The sequence below is a fragment of the Girardinichthys multiradiatus genome, chromosome 3 (genome assembly GCF_021462225.1).
Source record: "Girardinichthys multiradiatus isolate DD_20200921_A chromosome 3, DD_fGirMul_XY1, whole genome shotgun sequence".
Lineage (NCBI taxonomy): Eukaryota > Metazoa > Chordata > Actinopteri > Cyprinodontiformes > Goodeidae > Girardinichthys > Girardinichthys multiradiatus.
In genome coordinates, this window is record NC_061796.1 from 31,813,922 (window position 1) to 31,838,500 (window position 24,579).

Consider the following 24,579-nt stretch of genomic DNA (forward strand, 5'->3'; position numbering starts at 1 on the left):
TTCTCAGACAGCTTTCTAGAGTGGCGGTTGCTAGGCAACGCTCGTGCATATACTCAGCCGCGGGACAAAAAAAAAAATCTATATAAATAATAGAGCCGTCAAAATAGCGGGTGTGGTAGTTAGAGGTAGAAATACTTAGATCTTTTATTTACTTTGTTAGTTTTTTTAAATAGAGACATAGGAATACACAAGACACAGGTTTAGAAAAAATCAGGAGGCCAGGAAGATAAGAGTTTTAATAAACCAGTTATGGCATGTCAAACTTTCAAAACCGTCAAATTGACGGCCCTGGGAGTTCTAATGTTAAATGATTTTATTTGACTGGGAAAACATGTCAAAGTATCTTTGGGGAGCTGCCCTGACATCCCATCCCAGTCTTCTTCCTTTCTCGCTTCCTCCCTCCCTCCCTCGCTTCCTTTCTTCCTCCCTCCCTCTCTTCATTCCTTCCTTCCTTCCTTGCACAGTCCCTGTGTTAGACTGTTTCACCTACAGATTATAATATTCTTGAGAATCTCTGTAAAATCAACATTTTTTCAAATTTGTTTCAAAACTAAAAGTAAAAGTTCAGTCATTTCATTAAGACACTTTTTAAATCAATAGAACTTGAAGATGCCTGGAACAAAAAATTGGAGCCTTCAGGCGGGATGTACTAAAGCCAGACATTAATAGAGGAGACACTCTGGGAGAGATGTAACAGAAAGGAACCAACAGGGTGGTGTAGCATGTTATTGAGTATTTGTGCTTCTCCCCCTCTCTAGGTGGTGTCTGGTAATGAGAACACCTATGATATTGTGCTGAAAGACCTCGGCCCCCCAATTGTTGCCCGTATGGTCAGGTTTTACCCCCTGGCCGACCGGGTAATGAGTGTTTGCCTTCGGGTGGAGCTCTACGGTTGTGTGTGGAATGGTAAGTATGTGTGTGTGGGTGACCGAAACATAAGGAGATCTCATAGACACACAAACTCTTTGCTTTTCTTATCATCTGGTCTGTGTATTTCAGGTATGGCTGCTAGATCTTGATAAGTCTGATTATGCTGAAGGTGACTGAGTTTTCCCTCTTCTTCAATTTAATTTCATATCAGATGGTAATGTTTATGAGTACGTGTTTTTGTAGCCTCTGAGGGTTTCGCCCAGAGAAAAGAAGCCACAGCCTGATAAATGTTTTTTTTCTGAAGCACAATGCTGAGTATTTATGACTGGTTCATCTCCTCTCCTGCCCCCATCCTCCTCCCAGAGACGGAACGGGGTGCTCTGTAAATCACAGGCGTCAGTGAATCGAAGAGACCCGGTTCCTGCTCTGAGCCTTCTGGGAGAGCAACCGCTGTAGTCTCAGGGGTGCAGCAACTCGGTTCAACTTCAGGCCACAGATTATGCAGAATCTAATGAATGTTAGGCTTTTTTCCACACATTCTGATATAATCACAAATCAGAGTATACAGAGGTGACTCCTCTTTCTCGTGTTTGTTTAACATTCAAAGAGGAGCTGCATGACCCTCAGACATTCAGTGACTAGAAGAGCATGCTGCAGTGTAAATACCCTGTGAAGCGTTGTTTATTATGGACAGCAGAGGCTGCAGCCGGTGTTGTGCTGACTGACCAGGCTGATTAGCAGCTGCTTGTTACAGCAGATAGCTTGTATGGGTTAATGAATGCCAGAGATGAATGGGTTCAAGAGGATGACCTCTTGCTCACTGCTTACCAAACCAGCTGTAGCAATCTGCCTGGACATGGTCAAAAACACAGATGAGGCATAACATTATGACCACTAACAGGTGAAAGGAACAACACTGATTACCTTTTCCTGGCATCAGTTAGTGGGTGGGATATATTAGGCAGCAAGTGAACATTTTCATCCTCACAGTTGATGTTTTTGGTTTGACAAGAACAACCTTAAAGCTGCAGCTGTGTTGGGTTGTTTCTGGTCTGCAGTGGTAATTATAAGGGCGGCATGATATTGGGAAAACATGCAACGTGCAATAATGTTGTTGAATGTTACATTAACAATTTGACTTCTGATAAACACATTTCTTTCTGCTTTGGGTACATTGCAAACCTAGGCCCAGTAGTTTATATAGCTATTGGAAACATATAATTCATTTTGTCCATCTTAACAAGGTTTTACTGAAGAAGTTGTGTGGGGTCTGGCTATTAAGCAACTTAGTTGTAGTTTCTCAATGGCTTAACCACCTTGTGACCTTCTAAAACATTTTGTTGCTGCTTTAAACAACAAGCCCCTAAAATAAATGATTGAGCCAGAAAGCTGTTGTGCTTGATATCTAAACCTGTGGTGTTCAAACTCTTTGCACCACTGGCCAAAATTGCCCAGCTGAAAGTACTGGGGGGGGGCATAATTTTACTCTGAATTCGTTCCTTTTTACCTCCTAAGCAAGAAATTAAACATGAAATATTTAATGAAACAAGGTAGAAAAAAAGCTGTCATTGTAAATTCAAAATAAGGGTTTTAGATGTTTGCCTTAATAAAAAAAACATTGTACAGTCGAATGTTTTCTATTTTGTTTGTCTACAAAATATTTTTAGTCTATTCCCAGCAAAAACCTTTGAAAACCCTTGATGTGCTTAGCCAATTTTAATGAATAGGTGAAAGCACGCTGGCACAAGAAATTATGGATAATAAAAGAGAAATACTCTGTGTTGTACCTTACATAAAAAAAATTTAAAAAAAGATTTTATCATTGACAAATCTTATCCGAAAAATGTATAGCATTCTTGAACTGTGGATGGGGGGCACAAAATGACCCCAGGGCTATACATTGGGAACCCCACCACCAGTTCAGTTTGTTGCAACGTTCTTATGGCGTACATTGAATCTGTGGTGATACATTTTTGCTATATTGTACAGCACTAGTCATTATTTATTAAGAGTGGTCCAAAGGAGGACCAGAGCTGAACCAGCAACAGAATCAAGGCCCATTGATGCATGTGGAGATTAAAGGCTGATGTGTGGTCCAATCCAATGGACAACGCTACTATAGCTCAAATTGCTGAAGAAGCTAATTATGGTACTGATAGAAAGGTGTCAGTGCAAGTACAACAGTGGAAAAGGACATTTTCCAAATACTAAGAAAATGCATTTTATCTTCTGAATGTGAACAAAGTCAAACAAAAATCTTAAAAAAACATTTTTCAGATATAAATAATTTTTGCTAATCCTAACTGACCTAAAATGGGAAATGTTTAGAGAAAAAAAGGTTTGTGTGTCTTTTTTTACTGCGTGTATGCGTAGCAATCTGAACACACAGCAGATAAATAGATTACAGGTGTCAAACTCCAATCGGTGAGGGCTGATGTCCTGCTACTTTTAGCTGCATCTCTACTTAAGAACACCTGAACGCTGCAGGACGTTGGCCCTCCTGGACAGGGGTTTGACACCTCTAAACCAGATCCTTCAACTTTGCCTTAGTTTGCAGCCCTTCACTCTAGTGTAGAACACTGTTTAATGTAAGAGGGTAAGAGCTGTACTCCGATCTAGTTACTCAGGTAAGAAAAACAGATTTATTGCATGCAGAGTTCTCCAAAAGGTGAACATAACTCTTGCATAAATGCGCTTAAATAATGCTGGCCACCCCACATGCTAACCCCTGATGGCCACCACTTGACTGGTGCAGTAATGTCGGTTTTTGCACACAAAGCTGTTCTTGATGCTTAGAACAGCTTGCATCAGACAGATTTAATACACTGGTAGCCAAATACAGGTCCTTCTCAAAATATTAGCATATTGTGATAAAGTTCATTATTTTCCATAATGTCATGATGAAAATTTAACATTCATATATTTTAGATTCATTGCACACTAACTGAAATATTTCAGGTCTTTTATTGTCTTAATACGGATGATTTTGGCATACAGCTCATGAAAACCCAAAATTCCTATCTCACAAAATTAGCATATCATTAAAAGGGTCTCTAAACGAGCTATGAACCTAATCATCTGAATCAACGAGTTAACTCTAAACACCTGCAAAAGATTCCTGAGGCCTTTAAAACTCCCAGCCTGGTTCATCACTCAAAACCCCAATCATGGGTAAGACTGCCGACCTGACTGCTGTCCAGAAGGCCACTATTGACACCCTCAAGCAAGAGGGTAAGACACAGAAAGAAATTTCTGAAATTTGGAGAAGGGCCGATTCCAGACCTTGGGGGACCTGCGGAAGCAGTGGACTGAGTCTGGAGTAGAAACATCCAGAGCCACCGTGCACAGGTGTGTGCAGGAAATGGGCTACAGGTGCCGCATTCCCCAGGTCAAGCCACTTTTGAACCAGAATCAGCGGCAGAAGCGCCTGACCTGGGCTACAGAGAAGCAGCACTGGACTGTTGCTCAGTGGTCCAAAGTACTTTTTTCGAATGAAAGCTAATTCTGCATGTCATTCAGAAATCAAGGTGCCAGAGTCTGGAGGAAGACTGGGGAGAAGGAAATGCCAAAATGCCAGAAGTCCAGTGTCAAGTACCCACAGTCAGTGATGGTCTGGGGTGCCGTGTCAGCTGCTGGTGTTGGTCCACTGTGTTTTATCAAGGGCAGGGTCAATGCAGCTAGCTATCAGGAGATTTTGGAGCACTTCATGCTTCCATCTGCTGAAAAGCTTTATGGAGATGAAGATTTCATTTTTCAGCACGACCTGGCACCTGCTCACAGTGCCAAAACCACTGGTAAATGGTTTACTGACCATGGTATCACTGTGCTCAATTGGCCTGCTAACTCTCCTGACCTGAACCCCATAGAGAATCTGTGGGATATTGTGAAGAGAACGTTGAGAGACTCAAGACCCAACACTCTGGATGAGCTAAAGGCCGCTATCGAAGCATCCTGGGCCTCCATAAGACCTCAGCAGTGCCACAGGCTGATTGCCTCCATGTCACGCCGCATTAAAGCAGTCATTTCTGCCAAAGGATTCCCGACCAAGTATTGAGTGCATAACTGTACATGATTATTTGAAGGTTGACATTTTTTGTATTAAAAACACTTTTCTTTTATTGGTCGGATGAAATATGCTAATTTTGTGAGATAGGAATTTTGGGTTTTCATGAGCTGTATGCCACAATCATCCGTATTAAGACAATAAAAGACCTGAAATATTTCAGTTAGTGTGCAATGAATCTAAAATATATGAATGTTAAATTTTCATCATTACATTATGGAAAATAATGAACTTTATCACAATATGCTAATATTTTGAGAAGGACCTGTACATTTGTTTAAAGTACAATTGTGGTTATTAGCTGGAACTATGGCGCTAAATTTGACAGGCTGTTTCTGCATTACAAAATAAGATTTGAGAAGTAAAAGGTTTCGTATCTGTGTAGTGCATGTTTAACTGAAACAGAAAGTTATGAGAAACATGTTTTCTTTCCAAACTTCAACCTGTAATTTTGTTTTCCCAGATGGATTGAACGCTTATACGGCTCCGGTGGGCCATGTCATGAACTTGTCCAGTATACCGGTCTATCTAAACGACTCCACCTATGATGGGAGCACAGAACAAGGGTAAGATATTCAGCTGCATCTCTGTTTCTATTTTTATGTATGAGAAGAAGGTAACTTGTCTCCATCGACTCTCAACCATTAAACTTTTATGGAAATGTTCAGATGTGGCTGGAATGTGATCAAAATAAACACTGAAAGTAAAATGTGCCTGGTGCTTATCACATGCTCAAACTGAAAGGTCCACCAAATCGAGAGAGAATGACATTGTTTTTTTTAGTCGCTGAGGGATTTGAGGCGTGTTTCCTATATCATAATGTTTGGCAGTGGGCAATGAGGGGTAAACCAGGAATTTAGGGTGGGTTGAGGGGTCCACGCTTTTACAGGCTATGCAGTTAATGGGGCTTAAATGTTTTGCTACGGGTAAGCAGGCACTTCTGATGTAATCCAGACGTTTTTCTAGCAGATTTAGGCACGAGGGCTCTTACATCTGTGGGGAGAGGGAGTCTCATTGTTGGCGCTGTCGTGTTGCTTTATGCCTGCTGGGACGTGTTTCTGCCATTGTGTGTTTTTGCTTGTGCATACGCAGGTTTTCCTCTCTTGATTTGCCTCATTCGCTGCTACATGAATCTGTTATTTCTGTGCAGAATGACTTATTAATTAAAGCAATGCTGTGTGTGTGTGTGTGTGTGTGTGTGTGTGTGTGTGTGTGTGTGTGTGTGTGTGTGTGTGTAGGATGCAGTTCGGAGGCCTCGGTCAGCTTTGTGACGGTGTCCTGGGAGGAGATGACTTTATAGAAACTAAGGAGCTGCGGGTGTGGCCGGGGTACGATTACCTTGGATGGAGTCGGGAAGCCCTGGGGCAAGGCAGCGTGGACATAGAGTTCCATTTTGAGAAACCCAGATTGTTCAACAATATGCAGGTGAGAATGGACATAATGATGTATGAATAAATTATTAAGGGAGTTTTTCAAACAGAAAAATATGCAAAAGTTCCTGTTATGGAGAGAAAAACAGTTCTGGTTAGAGCTGCACAATATATTGCTTTGCATTTGGCATCACAATAACCATGTTAACAATATTGTAGTTGCAAAGGACAACTTACATACAGTATTTATTGTATTTCAAGTGACATGTATTAATGTTGTTCATGCAGACAATTTATTGCAACGGTTGTTGCCTTCTTACCAAGCTGCTTGGTTATTTTCCTATTGCCCATTTTTTTCATATTGCATATTACACCCGGTTTCCATTCATCGTGACTGTCATCCCCATGCGGGCCAGTTAAATCTAATGAAAGATGACAGATTATGACCCCAAATTAGGCCAAAATTATTTCCTGCTGGTAGACTTCCTTACAGCAGACTATGAGTAGATCATAGAGAATCACTAATGCAGATAAGGAAACATTTACAAGACAGGTACGGATTGAGTCTCATTTAATGAACAATATCCTATTTCATGGCTGGGAAAAGTCAATATAAAAAGTCCAAAAATGCAAAAGTACCAAAGCTGGTAACACACCACACACACACACCACACAGTGATAGTCTTTCTGCTTGTCCAACACGTGAATTGACTCTTGTGATATTTTGACACGTGCCTCGATTGTGTGGTCCTCGTGAAGGTGTCTTCATTTAGTCATCCATTTTTGAAGCACCCAGCCTCTGTCTGGTTGTTCCAGCATAAACAGTATTTTCACACATAAATTTTGAAGTCTGTTTTGGTACAAAAGCTCCAGATCTGGACATTCAGCATTTGAAATTTAAAGTTGTTGGATGACCTTGAGATTTATTATTAAATTATAGTTTTTTGTTCTTTTTTTTTTTGTTTACGGGCTGCATGGTGGCGCAGTTGGTAGCACTGTTGCCTTGCAGCAAGAATGTCCTTGGTTCGACTTCCGACCGGGGGTCTTTCTGCATGGAGTTTGCATTTTCTCTCTGTGCATGCGTGGGTTCTCACCGGGCATTCCGGCTTCTTCCCACAGTCCAAAAACATGACTGTTAGGTAAACTGGTCTCTCTAAATTGCCCTTAGGTATGAATGGGTGTGTGTGACGTTGTTTGTCCTGTGTGTCACTGCGTTGCCCTGCAGTGAATTGACAACCTGTCCAGGGTATGAACCCTGCCTCTCGCCCGTAGACTGCTGGAGATAGGCACCAGCTTCCACGTGACCCAACATGGAATAAGCGGTATAGAAGATGAATGAATGAATTGAGTTTTTTGTCTATTTAATTTAGGGCTTTCTTTATTTGATTTCATAAAAAGCTTGAAGAAAATTGTCCAGAAACCAGTCCAAGCCCTTATTCATTATTTTTATTCAAATGCACATGGTAATAAATTGTTTAGGGTATCTTTATATCTAAAAACTATCACTTTACAGTGAATATTGCTTGGAGTTAGACTGATTATTCAGGTTGCTAAAGAAATTCCTTAGACATTCCTTAATTCCAGCCTCGTTGTGTTTAGCTTTGTTAATCTGCCACTGCGGGCAGCTTCATATTGACTGGAATAGCTTTGTGGCCATTTAATTAGTTTGGATGTGCCGTAATTTCTGACGGGATGGTGCATCTGTGCTAGTCTCTCTGGGAGCGACCGAGTTGCAACAGAGTATGTTTGTGCGTCTGTGTGGTTTTTGGGGTTAGTTTTTTGAGCAGCCATTGCGATAATGATATGAGGTAACCCAGTTTGAGTTATAACTGTGTTTTTGTATTGGACGGGGGTTGGAATGTCGGTTTGGGTGAAACAAACCTTTCGTGTTCATATTGAAAAGGGAATTTACAGCCAGTAAATCTAATTATTGTCAGTGTTCTCTCTTAGCAGATTTTTCCTTCTTCGTGTGTTCTGTATTGTCCTGTTTTACCTTAGTTACCATTTAAAATCTCTCCCAGCAGTGTTCCTATTGTTTTTCCAAGACTTATCCAGCTTTTCCGGCCTTTTCCCTGGTGGTTTTCCCACACTAACCTCAGCTGACATACACTGTTATGCTTGCCTGACTGAGCGGATATGTCAGGCGCACAGGTCAGATAAATAAAGAGTGGGAACCTGAACCCAGTTCTTGGTTGACTTGTCTCTGCAGGACAGAGTTCCCTAACCTGTGGCTAATCACCTTCCCAAACGGGAAATCTGCTCTTTAACCCTTTGACAGTCATGGCACTCTTGGATCTGCTTTTTGTCACGCTCCAGATCGGTCCTTTGGGGAATATTTTGGAACATTTTTTTGTCAGTGCGTTTGAAACTAAAAAGAAAGATCAGAGGGAATCCTTAATGCAGGCTGAATTTATGATGAAAAAGGTTAAATGTAATGAATGCAGAGCTATTCCCTAAAAAAAAAAAGCCTTTACAGGTTGTTGGAGCTTTATTCCCTGAAGGAGTAGTGAGTTACTTGTTACACTCATATAGTCATTATACGTTGCACACATCAAATGTTGTTCCTGCTTACACATCATCCGAGCATCTGGTGCAGCTGGACGTCTTGCATCTCGTGTGTGTGAGCATTAACATGTGGATTAGATTAGCGTGACTGCTCCTGCACTGTGTGAGGTTAACAGCAAACCTGTCAAGGCAACCTCTGCACCAACTCCTCTATCTCAGAAGGAAAGTAAAAATCCACCATTTTCCTTCTTAATTTTCCATCTCTGATCTTAAGTTTCAACCTCTCCCTTACTCCTTTTACAATCAACATCCTTTCCTCATCTCCTAAACTTCCTCCTCATTCTCTCAGCCTCATAAATTAAAGCAGATTAACTTGTGAACAGAGGAAAGTCTTTTTTCAGTCTGAAGATTCAGCGATCAGAGGTTTGTGTCCTATCATCAGACTTTAACTGATTCCTATTTCTACGTTAGACCTAAAATGTAAGAAAATATAAAAATACTACAATAAACTATAGTTAATAACTATAATAAACAATTATTTCACTATAAAACAAGGTTTGATATTTATTTTAAAACAAAGATAAAATAATACCATGTTGACATTTTCTATTTTAAGTTAATCCTATAATAGCAATTAGCATTGTTAGTGAAGCTAGCAATTCAAAAACTGTATTCTGTGCTTTTTGTCGAGTGTATATAGAAACCTATTTTAACCCTACAGGCTCCTACATGGTCAGCCGTATTGTGCGCTGTGCAGACGTGCACTGTCCATGGACGTTTGAAGTTTCATAGTCGACCGTACCAATTTCCTACAATTATTCTGACAAATTCCTACATTTCCCACACTTTTCTGCTAGTGAGTCGAAGAGAGGAAATGGATAGTAGCAAGTTTGATGAGTTATTGGGGCGTCTAGCGCAGTTTCTTTTCCACCAGGCCCCTACCGAACACCTATGCAGTACAGAGAGTGGTTGTGATGCTGCGCATCCTCAGGCCTGTCTGCTTGTAGCAGCTTGGTATTGCGTATAAAACAGTTTGATGTGAAGACTTCTTCCCACTGAGCAATGTCCTGTGACAATGTGACACCACGTACGCAGTCTTAAAAATTTAGCTTTACACGGACACGTCTGCTGAGTCAAGTATGTGGGAGCCTTAAGATTTCCAAAAAGGCTGCCAACATTTTCAAGTCCAGCATGTTCCACAACACATTGAAAATTCAAAAAACGTAAACATTGCTATGCTTTTTTTTTAGCCTTACTGTTATCTGCTGAAAAGCTGGCTCTCTCTCACAGACTGAATGAACAGCACACATTTGAATATGTTGTAGAACTGTGGTTTGTAAACTTTTTGACAGCAGATACTAAGTTTATAAGGGACACCATATTGCCTAGAGTGCAAAAGATTAACCAGTTTCTTGTATTTTGATTTAAATGTCGCCATTTTTTATATTATTATAGCGGCATAGCTGCTACACTCGGCTTGCTCCCACATCGGTTGTTCAGAGGTCAAGATGTGCTTCTTCCTCCTACTTCATTTTTAAACACCCCATAATTACTAAAAATGGCTAACTTTGACTTGTCTTTACTCAGTAACAGCATTTACACCAGAGAGGGTTCTCAATGCAGCCTAGTAGCTCTTGGGGATGGTGTGTTCACTGATCAAAAAATATTGGATTTTTGAGTATCCACTGGTCAACGCCAGGGCCAATCAAGCAAAAATAAATAAATAAAACCCCCAGATCGCAGCCGACTTTTTTCAGTGACTCTCTAGTCTTCTTTCCTTACCATCTCCCCCGTTTGTTATTTTCTTCATCTGTAGTCCTGCTCTGTGCTTTTTATGCCAAAGCAATTATAGTTCAACAGAATGAAAATGTGTCATTAATTTAGTGTCTTAATTAAATCTTTTCCAGCCTCTCTACTCATTAGGAATAATAAACATCCCAGAGTTTGCTGTGTATTTGAACTAATTCACATGCATAGGTAGTAGATTTTCTGATTGCATCTTTATTTCTCTTGATCCTTATCTTATAGGGATTTTTTTTTTCTCTTGGACTCACACTTGTGGTGTTCTCCTAGGTGCACAGTAACAACCGGCACACGCAGGGCGTGCGAGTCTTCAGCAAAGTAGAATGTCTTTTCAAGCCTGGCCTCCTCCAGCCCTGGTCCTCTCCTGCACTCACCCTGCCTGTTCCCCTTGAAGATCTGAAGGACCCCTCTTCACGACCCATATCCCTCCCACTTGGCGGCCGGCTGGCTCAGATCCTGTGCTGCAAATTCTACTTTGCAGACCGCTGGTTGCTCATCAGCGAGATATCCTTCCTCTCTGGTAGGAAAGAAACTGTTCCAGTTTGGTTTTACATCTGAGATAAGTGGCTCCGCTGCTCATTTGGTGCCATTATGTTCCTCTACAGATTCTGCTCTTACACCATGGATTCCTCTGCATCTACATGTTATATATTTTCATAAAATGTCTGCCAGGAAAATATTTTATGTGCTTGACTATAAATGCAAAGAAAACATAGAATGGGCATAATTATTGCACTATTATTTCAGATCAGGGCATACGAAACAGTGTTGTTTCTACTTTCTTATTTACAGTAAAAAACAAGTCAGAATGTGCCTCAGAGTGTCCGAATCAATTTTAAAATCTGACTCAACGGCAGCAATAGCTGAACAGGTTGACATGTCAGTACAAATATTCTTCATCAGAGTAAAGACTTCACTGGCACTTGTTGTTTAAATAAAACTAGTCTTTAATCTTTTTGGCATTAAAGGGTTTTAATGAGGTAAAACATTCACAAGTGTTTGTTTTATTTCTCAGCTCCCTCTTCAAAATAAAAATTTCAGTCTCATAAATCCTGAATTTATGAAACTATGTTTCAAATTCCTAATGGGCCTATGATGGTGATCAACAGAGTTAGACTTTCAAAATAAGGTTTATAGATGCACTTCAAAATAAAAGCCTTAATGGTTCATAAATTCAATTAGTGGGTTCAACATTAAGAATGGAACCCGTGTTTAAAGAGATTGTTGGCCTTTCAAAATAAAACCCATTTGTGCTATTCAGTATAAAAATAGTTCAATTCAATTCAAAAAGGCTAACTTGGATTGTCTCCAAAAGCAAATCAGTAATAGACTAGATAGGTGTCATGGTAGCAGGAAATCCCAAGATATAAAAATGGTTTTCTTATTGAAAAACATGGGTAAACAAGGTATGAGTACGCTGACCTTTCAAAGTAAAGCTCACAGATACTCTTCAAAATAAAAGTCTTGAGTCATTGGTTTGATCATTCCATATGTAGGTTCCACATCACATACTATATGACCCGTCATAACAATGCAACCATTTGAGCCTTTCAAAGTAAACTTTGCACATTATCTTCAAAATTTGTAATGGGTTATCTTCTTGCACAGCTAGAACTGATATTACTAACAGATGATTATGCTGCTCTTTTTAAAATAAAGGTTACAGATACTTTTGAAAATAAAAATCTGTCCAAATCATAGGTTTAAGTATTGCATAGTAGGTTGCATATTATTAAATATACTAAGCCAGTTACAATAAGGGTATTAGCCTTTCAAAAAAAAAAAAAACACACACGTTCACTTCAAAATAAATGACCTATTCTATATTTTTTCCATATAATGTTTTTTTTTTGCAAAGCTATGATCCAGTATACTAATGGATCTAAACACAGTATGATTCTGCTGACATTTTTAAAAAAAGCTAACAAATGCTTTTCAAAATATAATTATTTATTGCATTTTCATATTTTAGCATGTAAAGGTAGATCACACATTCATCATAGGCTTTAAAAACCCAAAGGTGTGTATGTTGGATATTACAGCGCCTGGGAACTGACATTGGGAGGAAAAAATATATAAAGCGTGCGCACGAAAAACCCACGGAATACTAATTCGTGACCACGAAAATACTAAATTCGCCATCGTGCATACTGCCAAAACACACAAAGGCAAGCACACTCGTCTTCCGTCTCTTCTTTGTGGTCCCAGTCTGACAGCGCACAGCGCCACTGCACATATGCACACATACACCTTTACACACCCACCGTACACTGAGCTCCATCACTTATGAGTTACACATCTCCTGCAACACAGGTCACTAGATGCCTACTGCGTGGGAACGAATTAGTATTTCGTGTGCACGCTGTCTATACATATTTTTTTCCCCATGTCAGTTCCCGGGCTCCATAGGATATAAACCAGCAGTGATACTTATGCATCAGCCACCTTGCAAATTTATTGTGGATTTTCCAAATTTAATTTATTCTTCTTGGAGTTGAATTATTGCCAAGGCATTCTGATTATAAACATGGCTTCATTTGAATTTATTCCTGAAAATCTTTAAAAGAAAATTGTAATGCAGAGCTGCAGGTATACAGCAGGTTTGGATGTTTTTACACAGAATGTTCTTAACAAAGTAGAAGACAGTTAAAAACATAAATTATATTGGTTGGATAGGTATAGTTAAAATGTATTAGAAATAAATAGACGAGTAGTGCAGACTGGAGGTTTAATAACAGTTGCAAAAGAAGCAGGAGAAATTGAAACTGAGGATTTTTTTTAATATAACCAGTTATTTTGATAAAGGTTCCTGCTGATAACTTACGCTGCCAGTGTCAGGATTTGCATGCAAAGACCTTATGATAGTGTTTCTATCAAAATGCAATTTGCCAGCAGCCCTTCTAGGAAGGTTGTCTCTTCATTTGTCTGATTTGATGCTACAATGAGCATCCATCAGTTCATCTTTACACACTTCTTAATTTTGCAGTTTATCAGTTCTGTGAAAAAAGGCATTCTTCCCTCTGTTGGCCTCCTTGACTTTTTGTTTTGGACCCAAAGTATCTGAAGTGTAATATTTATCACTCTCTGACCAGAAGTCAGGCGTACCCATCTGGTCTGCAGCTGAGATAACACTGGCTAATTAAACTGTCCATTGTGTCAGCTCTAATGTGGTAACACGCAGGTGCTGTGCAGTCACACACAGCCAGATACCTGAATGATTTCAACCAATAATGTCTAGTTTGTTGAGTTGAATCATAGATAATAAATTACCTTTTTAAAGAAGTGTTGCACCTGTAAAACTGTGTGAATGTCAGATTAATGGCTGCAAACTGAAGTCTGGGCCACTAAAGCCTGCCTTCTGTCTGTATGTAAACTGATAACGCTAGAAAGAGATTCAGCTCTAGTAACCTTGATCTGAGTGGAAGACCTTAATAGGTAAATTATAAAAACATAACCATGAAGGATGGATGATGGTTCTGTATACCTCATATTCATTCAAGTCAGGTCTAAGTTAAATAATACACCTAACTGCTATCACCTCTCAGTAACAACCCCAGGTGCACACCTGATTCCTCCATCAGTCATAACAAGTTATGACACTGGTGTTAACTGGTGAGCAAACAGGGGCACCTGGTGAGTTGGTGAACAAACACAATCAATTATCGTAGCCGATAAGAAGTGCTTCACTTCCTGATCAGAAGCAGCAATCATTAGTTCTACTCTGAGGAACTGCTTTGTCCAGCTGTGACCACAATTGGTTTTCCAATCACAACTATTGGGTAAAAACAAGGAACATCACAAAAACGTGGTCCTTTTAATATAATTAAAAGTTTAATGAAGTTCTTTGCCTCTCGGGTACTTCAGTCTTGACAATTTGGCGGTTGGCAAAAAAATAGGCTCGAAAGGTCCTTACATAACTCCGAGATTTCCAAAACATTTCCACACCCAGTATTTCACCATGTGAGATGGTTAAACTAACCTTAAAAGAATCAAACAGAGCAGCCCCTGCTGTGCTCGAGTTATCTGCTGAAAGTCTCGCTCTCTCTTGTTATCTCACAGCCTGAATGAAACCGCCGACATGTCTCGTTATGTCGTATACAAATGGTTTGCCTTTAAACACTTTATGTCTCTGATAAACATCACTGAAACCTGAATAGCTAAAAGAGTCTTCACTTCTTTGTCATTTCATATTTTATGTATCCAGAGCCATTTGAAGAGGATGGGACAGAGGTTGATTCATCTCTTCACAATCCTCCGAAGTTTCCAGACCCCAGTCCGTCTCCTCCGGTGAACGCCACCTCCTCCGTTCCCACATCGAATCACAGCTCCTTCAACAGCACCTCCGAGCCTTCTGGTAGGTACCCGCCCTCTTCTCATCAACCTTCTAATTTTCCTTCCAACATTTTGGGTTCTGTTTATCCACCATTTTTCTTGAATTCTGCCTTTTAATATCCATCTCCCTTCATCTCTTGTCCCTTGTTTCTGTGCCCATCTCTTTATCTTCTACTGTGATGATTGTAAGCAATGTTGACGATGTGTTTCTGCCAAATGAGTTTGGCAAAGCTCTGAAATATATTTTATTCTGACCTCAGGTTATTTACAAAGACTATTGTATTGTTCTTTTGGAAACCTTGAAGTGGAAGGTTAAATACTTGTCATGGATTTATTCATCAACACTAGCCAGCTTTGAAATAGTCAGCATGAATTTTACAAGATGTTTTCCCCAGTCGGATGAAAATCCCCTGTCATACTTCCTCTTTGAGCCTTCATCATCTCTCCTCTCATGCTTTCCTCCTTTGTCCATCCCTCGCTCCTCCAGAACCCCCCACCGCCACCACCATCATGATGGACACTACTGGTAACTGGACACTGTCAGGTGAGAGAGCGCACCAAGGGAGACTCTTTTTTTTTGAAAAAGAGACTGAGAGGGAAGTCGACTTCATCTGAGTTGGCTCTCCTCCGGTATCTTAAAAAATCGTCCCTGTGCTAAGTAGACAGTTTGCAGTATAATAATGGAGCAGGGATTAGGGGGACAGGATTTGGCACTGGGCTCTGTCCCCAGAGTTTGAAGATAAACAGCTCAAGGAAACAACTCTAACACAGCCATAGTAAATTATATTTGCATCCAATAACATCTTGGCTTCCTGTGGTCTCACAAACTGCATGTTGTGTTGGCAAGCTGGCTCTATTCAACACAGCTAAACAATAACAGGCTTGAAAAAGAGCTAGAGCTGGTTTTTTTCTGGCGTGTATGCTGCTTTGTACTTTTTTCTGGATGTGGTTGGATGGCTTTGTCTGGGTTTATTTATTACCCGCATGGTGTTCAAGTGACACAGACACAAAGAGAGAGAGAGAGAGATGCAGGAACACTCTTCTGTTCTGACAGACTAATGTTCAAAACGCTCGCTGATAAATCTGTATTTATGAATGTAGGCATATGCATGTTATGTTTATGTGCTTGTTTTCACATGGGTTCAACAAGTGTAGGACATATCCAGCGCTGTAAAAACAGATTACTTCTGTTTTTGCTTTTATTGTCACAGTAAATGCTTCAAATCATCAAACACATTTAAATATCAGACAAACCATTTATTAAGTCAATAAACCATATCCAAACCAACATGGCCCTATGTAAAAAGAACTAGGTGCCCCTCAAACCAAATAATTGCCTATGGCTCTCCGGTACCATCATCAACCTTTTGCAATAAGAGGCAATTGGTCTTTTACATCTCTCTGGAGGAATCTTGTCCCGCTCTTCCTTTATGAGTTAAAGAAGGGTGAACTTTCATATTGGGGGTTTTAAGCAAAAACAGTCTGTTCAAGGTAATGCTAGAACATCTTAATAGAATCAAAGTCTGGACTTAAACTAGGCCACACCAAAAATTTCTGCTCTGCAAGGTGGACTTGCTGGTGTGTTTTCTATCATTGTACTGCTATTTAACCCAGATGTGCTTGAGGTTCAGGTCACAAACTGATGGCCGGACATTCTTCTGGATTTCCTAATAGACAGTTTTGGGGATCACCAAGATGTGAGACTTCTATCACCTAAAGAACATCTCCAGGATTAAAGGACTAATGTCTCAGCAGGACCTTGAAAAACTAATTCATGCGTTCATCTTTAGTAGAATTGATTACTGCAACGGTGTCTTCATAGGTCTGCCTAAAAAGTCGATCAGACACCTGCAGTTGATCCAGAACGCTGCTGCGTCCTCACTAGAACTAAGAAAGTGGAGCACATCACCCCGGTTCTAAAGTCCCTACACTGGCTCCCTGTAGCTCAGAGAATAGACTTTAAAATACTTCTGTTAGTCTATAAATCACTGAAAGGCTTAGCACCAAAATACATTACAGACTTGTTGTCAGTGTATCAACCACCCAGACCTCTCAGGTCTTCTGGCTCAAATCTACTCTGCAGAACCAGAACCAAACATGGAGAAGCAGCTTTTAGTTCTTATACTCGACTAATCTGGAATAAACTCCCAGAAAACTGTAAAAGCGCCAAAACCCTAAGTTGCTTTAAATCAAGATTAAAAACTTATTTGTTTAGAGTGGCCTTTGACTGTGCCATTTAGGCATGATTAGTTGCATTTTCAGTCCAATTTTCCTTTCATTTTATTGTCCATCATTCTATTCTCTTTATTTTATTTTACTTTTTTAAATGACCTCTGTTGTTTGATTTTATCATTTGATTTGTTTTTCTGTGTATCTGTGTTTATTTGCTTTGTGATTGTATTGTAATTGTATGTACAGCGCTTTGAGTCTCGTTGCTGAAAAGCGCTATATAAATAAACTTACCTTTTATGTCATGTGGCCTCTAAACGTTTCCATGGAGGCCATGTTTGCCACTGTCTAACGTTAATACTGACCTTTCCGGAGGCAAGTTAGGCTTGCAGAGCTTTAAATGTTGTTCTAGGTTGTTTTCTGACATCCTGGATAAGTTTTTGATGCATAATTGGAGTAATGTTGGTAGACCAGCCATTTCCGAATAGGTTCACCACTGCTCCATGTTTTCTCCATTTGTGAATAATGGCTCCCAGTGTGGTTTGCTGGAGTCTCAAAGCTTTAGAAATAGCTTTGTAATACTTTCCAGACTGATAGATGTCAGTGACTTTGTTTCTCATGTGTCCTTGAATTTCTCTAGATCAGTGCAGGATGATGTGTTGCTTTTTGAGAGCTTTTAGCCTACTTCGTGTTGTCAGGCAGGGTCTATTAAAGTGGTTTCTTGAGTCTGAGGGTGGAGCAGTTATCAGGTGACTGTCTAGCAATTGAAATTCATCTAAACTTTGTTTTTTATCACAGTTAAATGATTTAATGGGTGGGGGGGCTCAGGTTGGTTTGGACAACTGTATCTTAGTAAATGAAATCATCCTTTGAAAACTGCTTTTGGTATTTTCTCAGGGTATATTTTAACATTTACTTGTGACAAAAAAAAGGAATAATGGACGAAATGTGTAAGGGAACAAACATTTTTCACATCACTGTATCTTCTTCAAAAGAATGTTTTTCTTTTTTTGTTTATTTATATTTTCAGTTTTATACAAGGACCGCACCAACATAATACAACAGGAATAGTCCCAGAAACAAATAGAGAGAAGAATATGTTTATATGCAGGTTTCACTAAGACAATCCAATGCAGGGGAAAGCTGGTCTTCCCTCATGAAACTAAAACATGCCTCTGCTGACATTGAAAGGAGAAAGAAACTGCATTATTCTGATTATTACTTGACTACAAAGCTGCTAAGAAGTGAAACCACACTGACATACTGCTCCCTGGGCAGCGGGGTATGGCAGGCTCTGGGTTATGGTGCACATTCAAGCAGACAATCCCTATCAGATGTTGAGTGAGCCTGGTGTATCTGTGCTGGTGTGTGACCCCCCCCATCCGTGTGTAACTCCTCTGAGAGGGCTGATGTTTGAAGGCTCTACAGTGCCCTAGCTTATTCCATACTCTGTGTATTTATTCACTGTGTGGGTTTGTGGATGTATAACCAGAGCTGCAGAATAAACTCAAAGTCGATGAACTTTTAAGAATTATGAAGATCTTTCTCTACTGCTACCCACATCACATTTCTACAGAAAATAGCCTAAAAAATTATGAAATCATCCAGACTTCTGTTATTTTATTTATTGAATATATTCTGCAGTTTTATACAGTATAGTCTGCAAAAATGTAAGTGAACATCAATGGCTATATAGTGTCAAATGTTCCTGTTACAGATGAGGTTCCTTCCTGAAGTATTCATAAACCTTGAACAGTTTCACCTACTGTCACACCACAACCACTAAGTTCAATGAGTTTTACTCGGATTTTATTTGGAAGAAACATAAAAAATAAGTACTTATTGCATGAAGTGGAAGCAAGGGGATACATTTTTACAGAAAAAAATCAATTCTGAGTCAGAATGTTGTAGAACCACCTTCTGCTGCAAGTATTTTAGGGTATGTCTCTACCAGCTTTCCACATCCAGAGACCCGATTTCTTTGACCATTCTTCTTTGATGCTGAAAGCCACCATATACCCGCTGGTTAAAGTTTGGGACAGCAACATTTGAACACGGGGTAATGCTGCATTTAATGTACCAGACATTATGAAATTTAGTATTAAAATAAAAAAATAAAAAACATGTAATATATTGATTTCAATATTGGGAGGAATTTCATCTGAGCTAAAGAGCGGAAGTCCAAATTCCCAGCTGTCATAGAATGCAGCATAACTTTGGTGTTTTAATTAATTGGGTAACAAACTGTGGTCATTTAGAGAATAAAGAAATAAACAGAACTAAGTAATCATTTCTTGATTGTTTTTCTGTGGTTAGACTTGAAAGCACATTCACTCCCAAACCTTCACTCAACCCCAACTGCAGAGGCTGCACCGACATCTTTTATGCATGCTAAAGCCCACATTTTCTTTATGCATGACATGTGTTTTTAAGTATAAGACAGCAATCTGGTTTAATTTAATTTATAGGCAAAGCACTATGATGCCTTTATAAGCCAGTTGCTCACACACCTTCAGTGCATGGATTATTGCCCAGATATGTCTCAAACACAGAAAACAGAGTGATAAAATGAAGGGGGTTTCTCTCTGGGGAAAAATACACTACAACTCACTTATAGTGGCCCATAAAACATGACTGCAAGAGAGAGCACTTTACATCTAGGCTTTCAAACAATGCTAGGAGGAGAACAAAGATGCAGCAGTGTTTATCATCTTCTGAAACAGGCTGTCAGTTATCAAAGCAGTCTTCATGGCAGGCGGGATGATGAACAAGGGAAGTACATGAGGACATTTGTTTGGCTTGAAGTAAAACTACCCTAAAGTGTCAATCTGTTTGTCATTTGTCTTCTTTTATCCACCGTATTGACTCAGAAATATTCAATTTCTAAAGCAACCTCTTATATTTGGCCGACTGTAAAATGATAATCAGGTGGAGATTTGCTGCAAAGTTGTTTGAGACGCCACCATCCTGTTAACTTTATAGAGCTGGAGCCTTTAAAGAAAGATAAGTTTGTTTAAAGAGTACTTCAATGACTTTTGCAGGAACTTAGATGAACCATAAACAATATGGACAAACCAGGAAAGGAGGATGCAGAAGCATTTAGAACTTGGCTTGGATTCATCTCATAAGATGACATGGTAACTGATAGAATAAATTCACATCTGCTGTGAGCAGGCATTCTGTAAACACTCAAATTTAAAAACATATGGAATCCTAAAAAGATAAAAAGAAAGCCTTTTAGCCAACAAAAACGAAAACGCATGAAGAAATCTGTCACAACAAAAGAAAAAAATGAGAAAGAAATCACTAGGATTGTTACTGATGGAAGAGAAAATGCTGCTTTTAAAAATACAGCTTGTTTGTGGTTGGCTAAAATGTTTGTTTCTGCAGATGTGAAAGTTAATGATATTTCCTGGACACACAAAAAGGTTTTATTCTTTTGGCAAAAGTCACAAAACTGTATTGTCGTCACAGTGGAGGAAGCATTATAGTTTGGGACTGGTTTTAATGTGTGATTAGAGAAGAATACCAAGACTGCCCTGTGGCATGGCTAGAACATAATGAAAAAAAAAAACCATATCTTGTGAGACACCTCTTTTACCTGGATCATGTCTGTATAAGGATGAAGTGTGAGTGTATTTACAGTGTGCCATCAGGACAGTTACTTGCTGTGACATAACAATCTCTTTTCTTGTTTTCTATACTTGATTGCCTGACCATCTCCGGCTGAAAGTTTAACAGAAGTATCTTTCTGCAGGCATTGTTTTGAGCCTCTCTGCGCTCCCAGGCATTAACCTAAGTTTGACACTAAACCACCACACTATTGTGAACTGGGGAAAAAAAATAGGAGATGGTCTTATTTTATTTGTTAAGGGATTTCAGCCTGTGGTGCCTTATAGTAGTCTTGACTGAGCAGCTAAAATAGTATTGAACTTTGGTTCTTTATAAACAGCTTATTGGTTCCCCAAAGTGGTCAAATAATAATAGCAGAATTAACCAAAAAAACAATTAAATGCTATGCCAGACACTTGCTGAGATAAGTGAATCTTCATCAGGACAGACAGAGCGTCAGCATAGCGTAACATGTAATGTCATCATCAGGTCATTGCTAAGACCTCTGCATCGTACTTGATACTAACACAGTAATACAAAATTTTGTACCAATGGCGCTTTTGTGAGCTTAATGTGTCATTTTTGGTGCTCATGCTACAGGATTTTTTAACGTCCAAAACTCTGAGACTTATTTGGTGATGCAGTTGTACAAGATGCATTGTCAGATGCATTGAATGACAATGCTGGAGCATTATTTCTGTTAAACAGATTATCTTTATTTGTCACAGAAATGCAATGCAAACACAGCAATTGTCCAACATTCCTCCTCTTTCATACAAAGCTGAACAAAAGAGCTTAATATCTCTTGCTTTATCTGGCCAGCACTGAGCTTGGTTTATTTAAATTATGTCTATAGTCGCAAAAATGACAACCGCTTGCATGTAAAGTTTACTCACACTGTGGTTAATACATGTTACTTTGATGTACATCATGCGATGTTATGAGTTCTCCAGTTGAAGACCTGATCATTTTAACAATCTTTCACTAAAACATTGAAACTATAAAAAAGCTATGTTTTTGGTACTGAAACAAAGAAAAAGAAAGTAAAAATGTATCTTGTTTTCTTCATCCAGGGCGTGAATTTGCTGCCGTTACTCCAAGGGCAGGACTTCCTGTAGCTAAAGATGATGGCAGTAATACAGCTATTCTGATTGGCTGCCTGGTGGGGATCATCCTGCTGCTGCTGGCTGTTATCGTTGTCATTCTTTGGAGGCAGTACTGGAAAAAGATTCTGGGCAAGGTGGGCTAGGAATTACCTCGTTGTTTAACAGCACTGATGTTTTTTATAAGTTAGAATATTTAACGAAGCCAAACCGTCGCTTTGATTCAGTTCTAAATTACTCATAATAGCTGGAGAAAACTGTTGCCAGTCTTTTGGCAATGAACCTGCCCATCTCCATCTGGATTTATATTCACTGCTAATCAGTCAAAGATTAAAGTCCGTTTCCAGAATTTGATCATCAAACTGCCCTAATGGTTCCTTCATGTTGCCTTTCAGGCCCAAGGCAGTCTGTCCAACTCTGAGCTCCGAGTCCATCTGTCAGTCCCCTCCGACAACGTGGTCATCAACAACACACACAGCTACTCTAGCCGCTACCAGCGCATCCACACTTTTCCTGATGACCGGGACCATGACAGAGACGGCGAGGGGGAGTACCAGGAGCCCAGCGCGCTGCTCCGGCCCAGAGACCAGAGGGACAGCACGAGTAAGTTACAAACAGTCGCTTAGGGGTTTAAACACTGCTTACCTTTACTCACAAATGTGTGTCAGCCTATGAACTTGTTTCAGAACATAAATAATTTGACATGAAGTGCTCTCAAAGTCATCCTTTTTGGTTTATTATTTGTTCCTGGTGATGAACATTTCCTTAGAGGCTGTTTTCAAATGTTTTTTCACCCTTTAGTCCCTTTCAAATACTGTCAACCTTCTGTATTCAGCCACCTTTGTTTTTTAGCTCGTCTTTTTTTTTTCCCCCTCTTCTTCTGTGCCTGGCCTTATTTTTAATTTATTATTTATGATGCCTATATCTGTTTTTTTTATTGATGTGCTGAATAAACAAATGTAAATATTTTAAAATCAGATCCAGGCCACTATTATATGTGGAGCTAAACTGGATACGTAACCTCCGTCTGAACTGTCACGTTGCATTTCATCCAACTTTTACATCACTCAAGTGTGACAGCATCACAATTTTGTGTTGTCAAAGAAGGGAATTCAATTCAATTCAATTCAAAAATACTTTATTAATCCCAAAGGGAAATTAAATGTTGCTATAGCTCATATTATGAAGGTTTCTTCAAAGAGCCCATCTGAAGAAGCCTCTGACTGAAGACACTCTGTTGTTGTAGGACAGTCTCATGAAGAAGATGCTCAGGGTTCTCCATAATGTTCTTCATTTTATGAAGAATCCGTCTTTCCACAATGATCTCCAGAGGTTCCAGAGGAGAAGCTGCTAGATTTAATGCAAACATTGCATGAAACAAGCAAGGCAGACACTGTTGATACAGCTAGTTGTAATTTTATCAGCTCTGATTGCTCAACAACTTCAGAACTGAACACACGCGTCGACCTGTGTTGCATCCATGGCTGAAGACTGTTCTCACAGTCTGAAGTCAGTTGCATTTAAATAACAATGTGTAAAACTGCTCAAAAAATCTGATATCAATGAGCATAAATGTTTCTGTAAAGACCTATTCAGGAGTAAATGTGGCTGACATGTCTAACGTTTGACTTAAATGTTGTAATAAAGTATCTATCGATCTGTCGATCTATTCATGCTATTGATCGATCAAGTTGACAGGTTTCATCAGCCCAACACTGCACAAAACATTAGCATGGTTTAGCGCAAAGACTGGACAGAAAATGAGTACAAAAAGCAGTCAAAGTCTAAAGAAAAAAAATTAAAAGGTCTTCAGAAAACCAGAAGAACAGTTTAAAAAAATATTTCAAAAGACCACAAAAACATTTAGCTTTGACATTTTTGCCCACATGTTGCACAGCATAAAACTGTGCTGTGCAACATGTGGGCAAAGCAGAAAACTGTGTAAAACATACAGCTGGCAATAAATAAGCAGAAAATGACATAAATCCCACCTTACATATGTACCATATTTAAATTTTTGCACGCATGCTTGTGGTTTGTACCACACCGCTTAGTTTGCATGCCTGTGTTGCTGCTTTTGCAAACTCATTTGGAGATGGGAAATAGCAGAAGGAAAAAAAGCCTGATGTGTCGTGCATATCAAGAAAACAGTGGTGTTACAATATATTGCACCACGCCAAACAAAAGTAAATCAAATCAAACATCCTGCAAGAAAGACTGCCTACAAGAAGATGCACAGTGCAGAGGGGGCACAAAAGGGCTATTGTTCTGAGGAAAGGGAAGAAGAGGGGGGAGAAACTGAGGATTAAACAAAAAAGTGCAATCCTTTGCTTGCATTGTTCCTCAGGAGGTTGGCATGCCATCTTTACTAGGCGCCTGCGTGAGATTGAAATAACAAGAGTAACAAACATCCCATGCAGTCAGTTTTTTATGTTTATGTTGTGGCCCAAGTTGTTAACTTGCCTGTTACTGAAATGTTCTTCCTTCCCGTGCTCATAATGTGAACCCTATCACTCCTTGTATGAACATGGACACGCTAACAGTCATGATTCTGTTTTGTTCCCCGTTATGATTTTGTTTGTACACCCCACCTCGTTCTGTACGTTTGTGTGTTTGTGACCTCGTAGCCCTGCTGTTAAACAATCCGGCCTATCACCTGCTCCTACCAGATCACAGAAAAGGCTCCAGAGCCGTAGTCGTCCCGAGATCCACTCAGGCTCAAGAAAAGAGCCTCAATGTGCCCCAGGGTAAG

General features: G+C 39.6%; 1 protein-coding gene across 5 annotated transcripts in view; it reads left to right on the forward strand.

Moving 5' to 3' along the window:
• Nucleotides 1-24,579, forward strand: part of ddr1 (discoidin domain receptor tyrosine kinase 1) — an 89,117-nt gene that overhangs the window by 53,825 nt on the left and 10,713 nt on the right. For 2 of the 5 annotated variants that reach the window (XM_047358540.1, XM_047358547.1), the window contains exons 6-14: nucleotides 759-906; nucleotides 5,397-5,499; nucleotides 6,172-6,358; nucleotides 10,882-11,131; nucleotides 14,816-14,965; nucleotides 15,431-15,487; nucleotides 21,798-21,964; nucleotides 22,223-22,430; nucleotides 24,455-24,574. In XM_047358540.1, the coding sequence (XP_047214496.1) occupies nucleotides 759-906; nucleotides 5,397-5,499; nucleotides 6,172-6,358; nucleotides 10,882-11,131; nucleotides 14,816-14,965; nucleotides 15,431-15,487; nucleotides 21,798-21,964; nucleotides 22,223-22,430; nucleotides 24,455-24,574 (1,390 nt within the window). The remainder of the gene's footprint in view (nucleotides 1-758; nucleotides 907-5,396; nucleotides 5,500-6,171; nucleotides 6,359-10,881; nucleotides 11,132-14,815; nucleotides 14,966-15,430; nucleotides 15,488-21,797; nucleotides 21,965-22,222; nucleotides 22,431-24,454; nucleotides 24,575-24,579) is intronic. The other 3 variants (XM_047358557.1, XM_047358569.1, XM_047358566.1) reach the window with 3 other exon arrangements.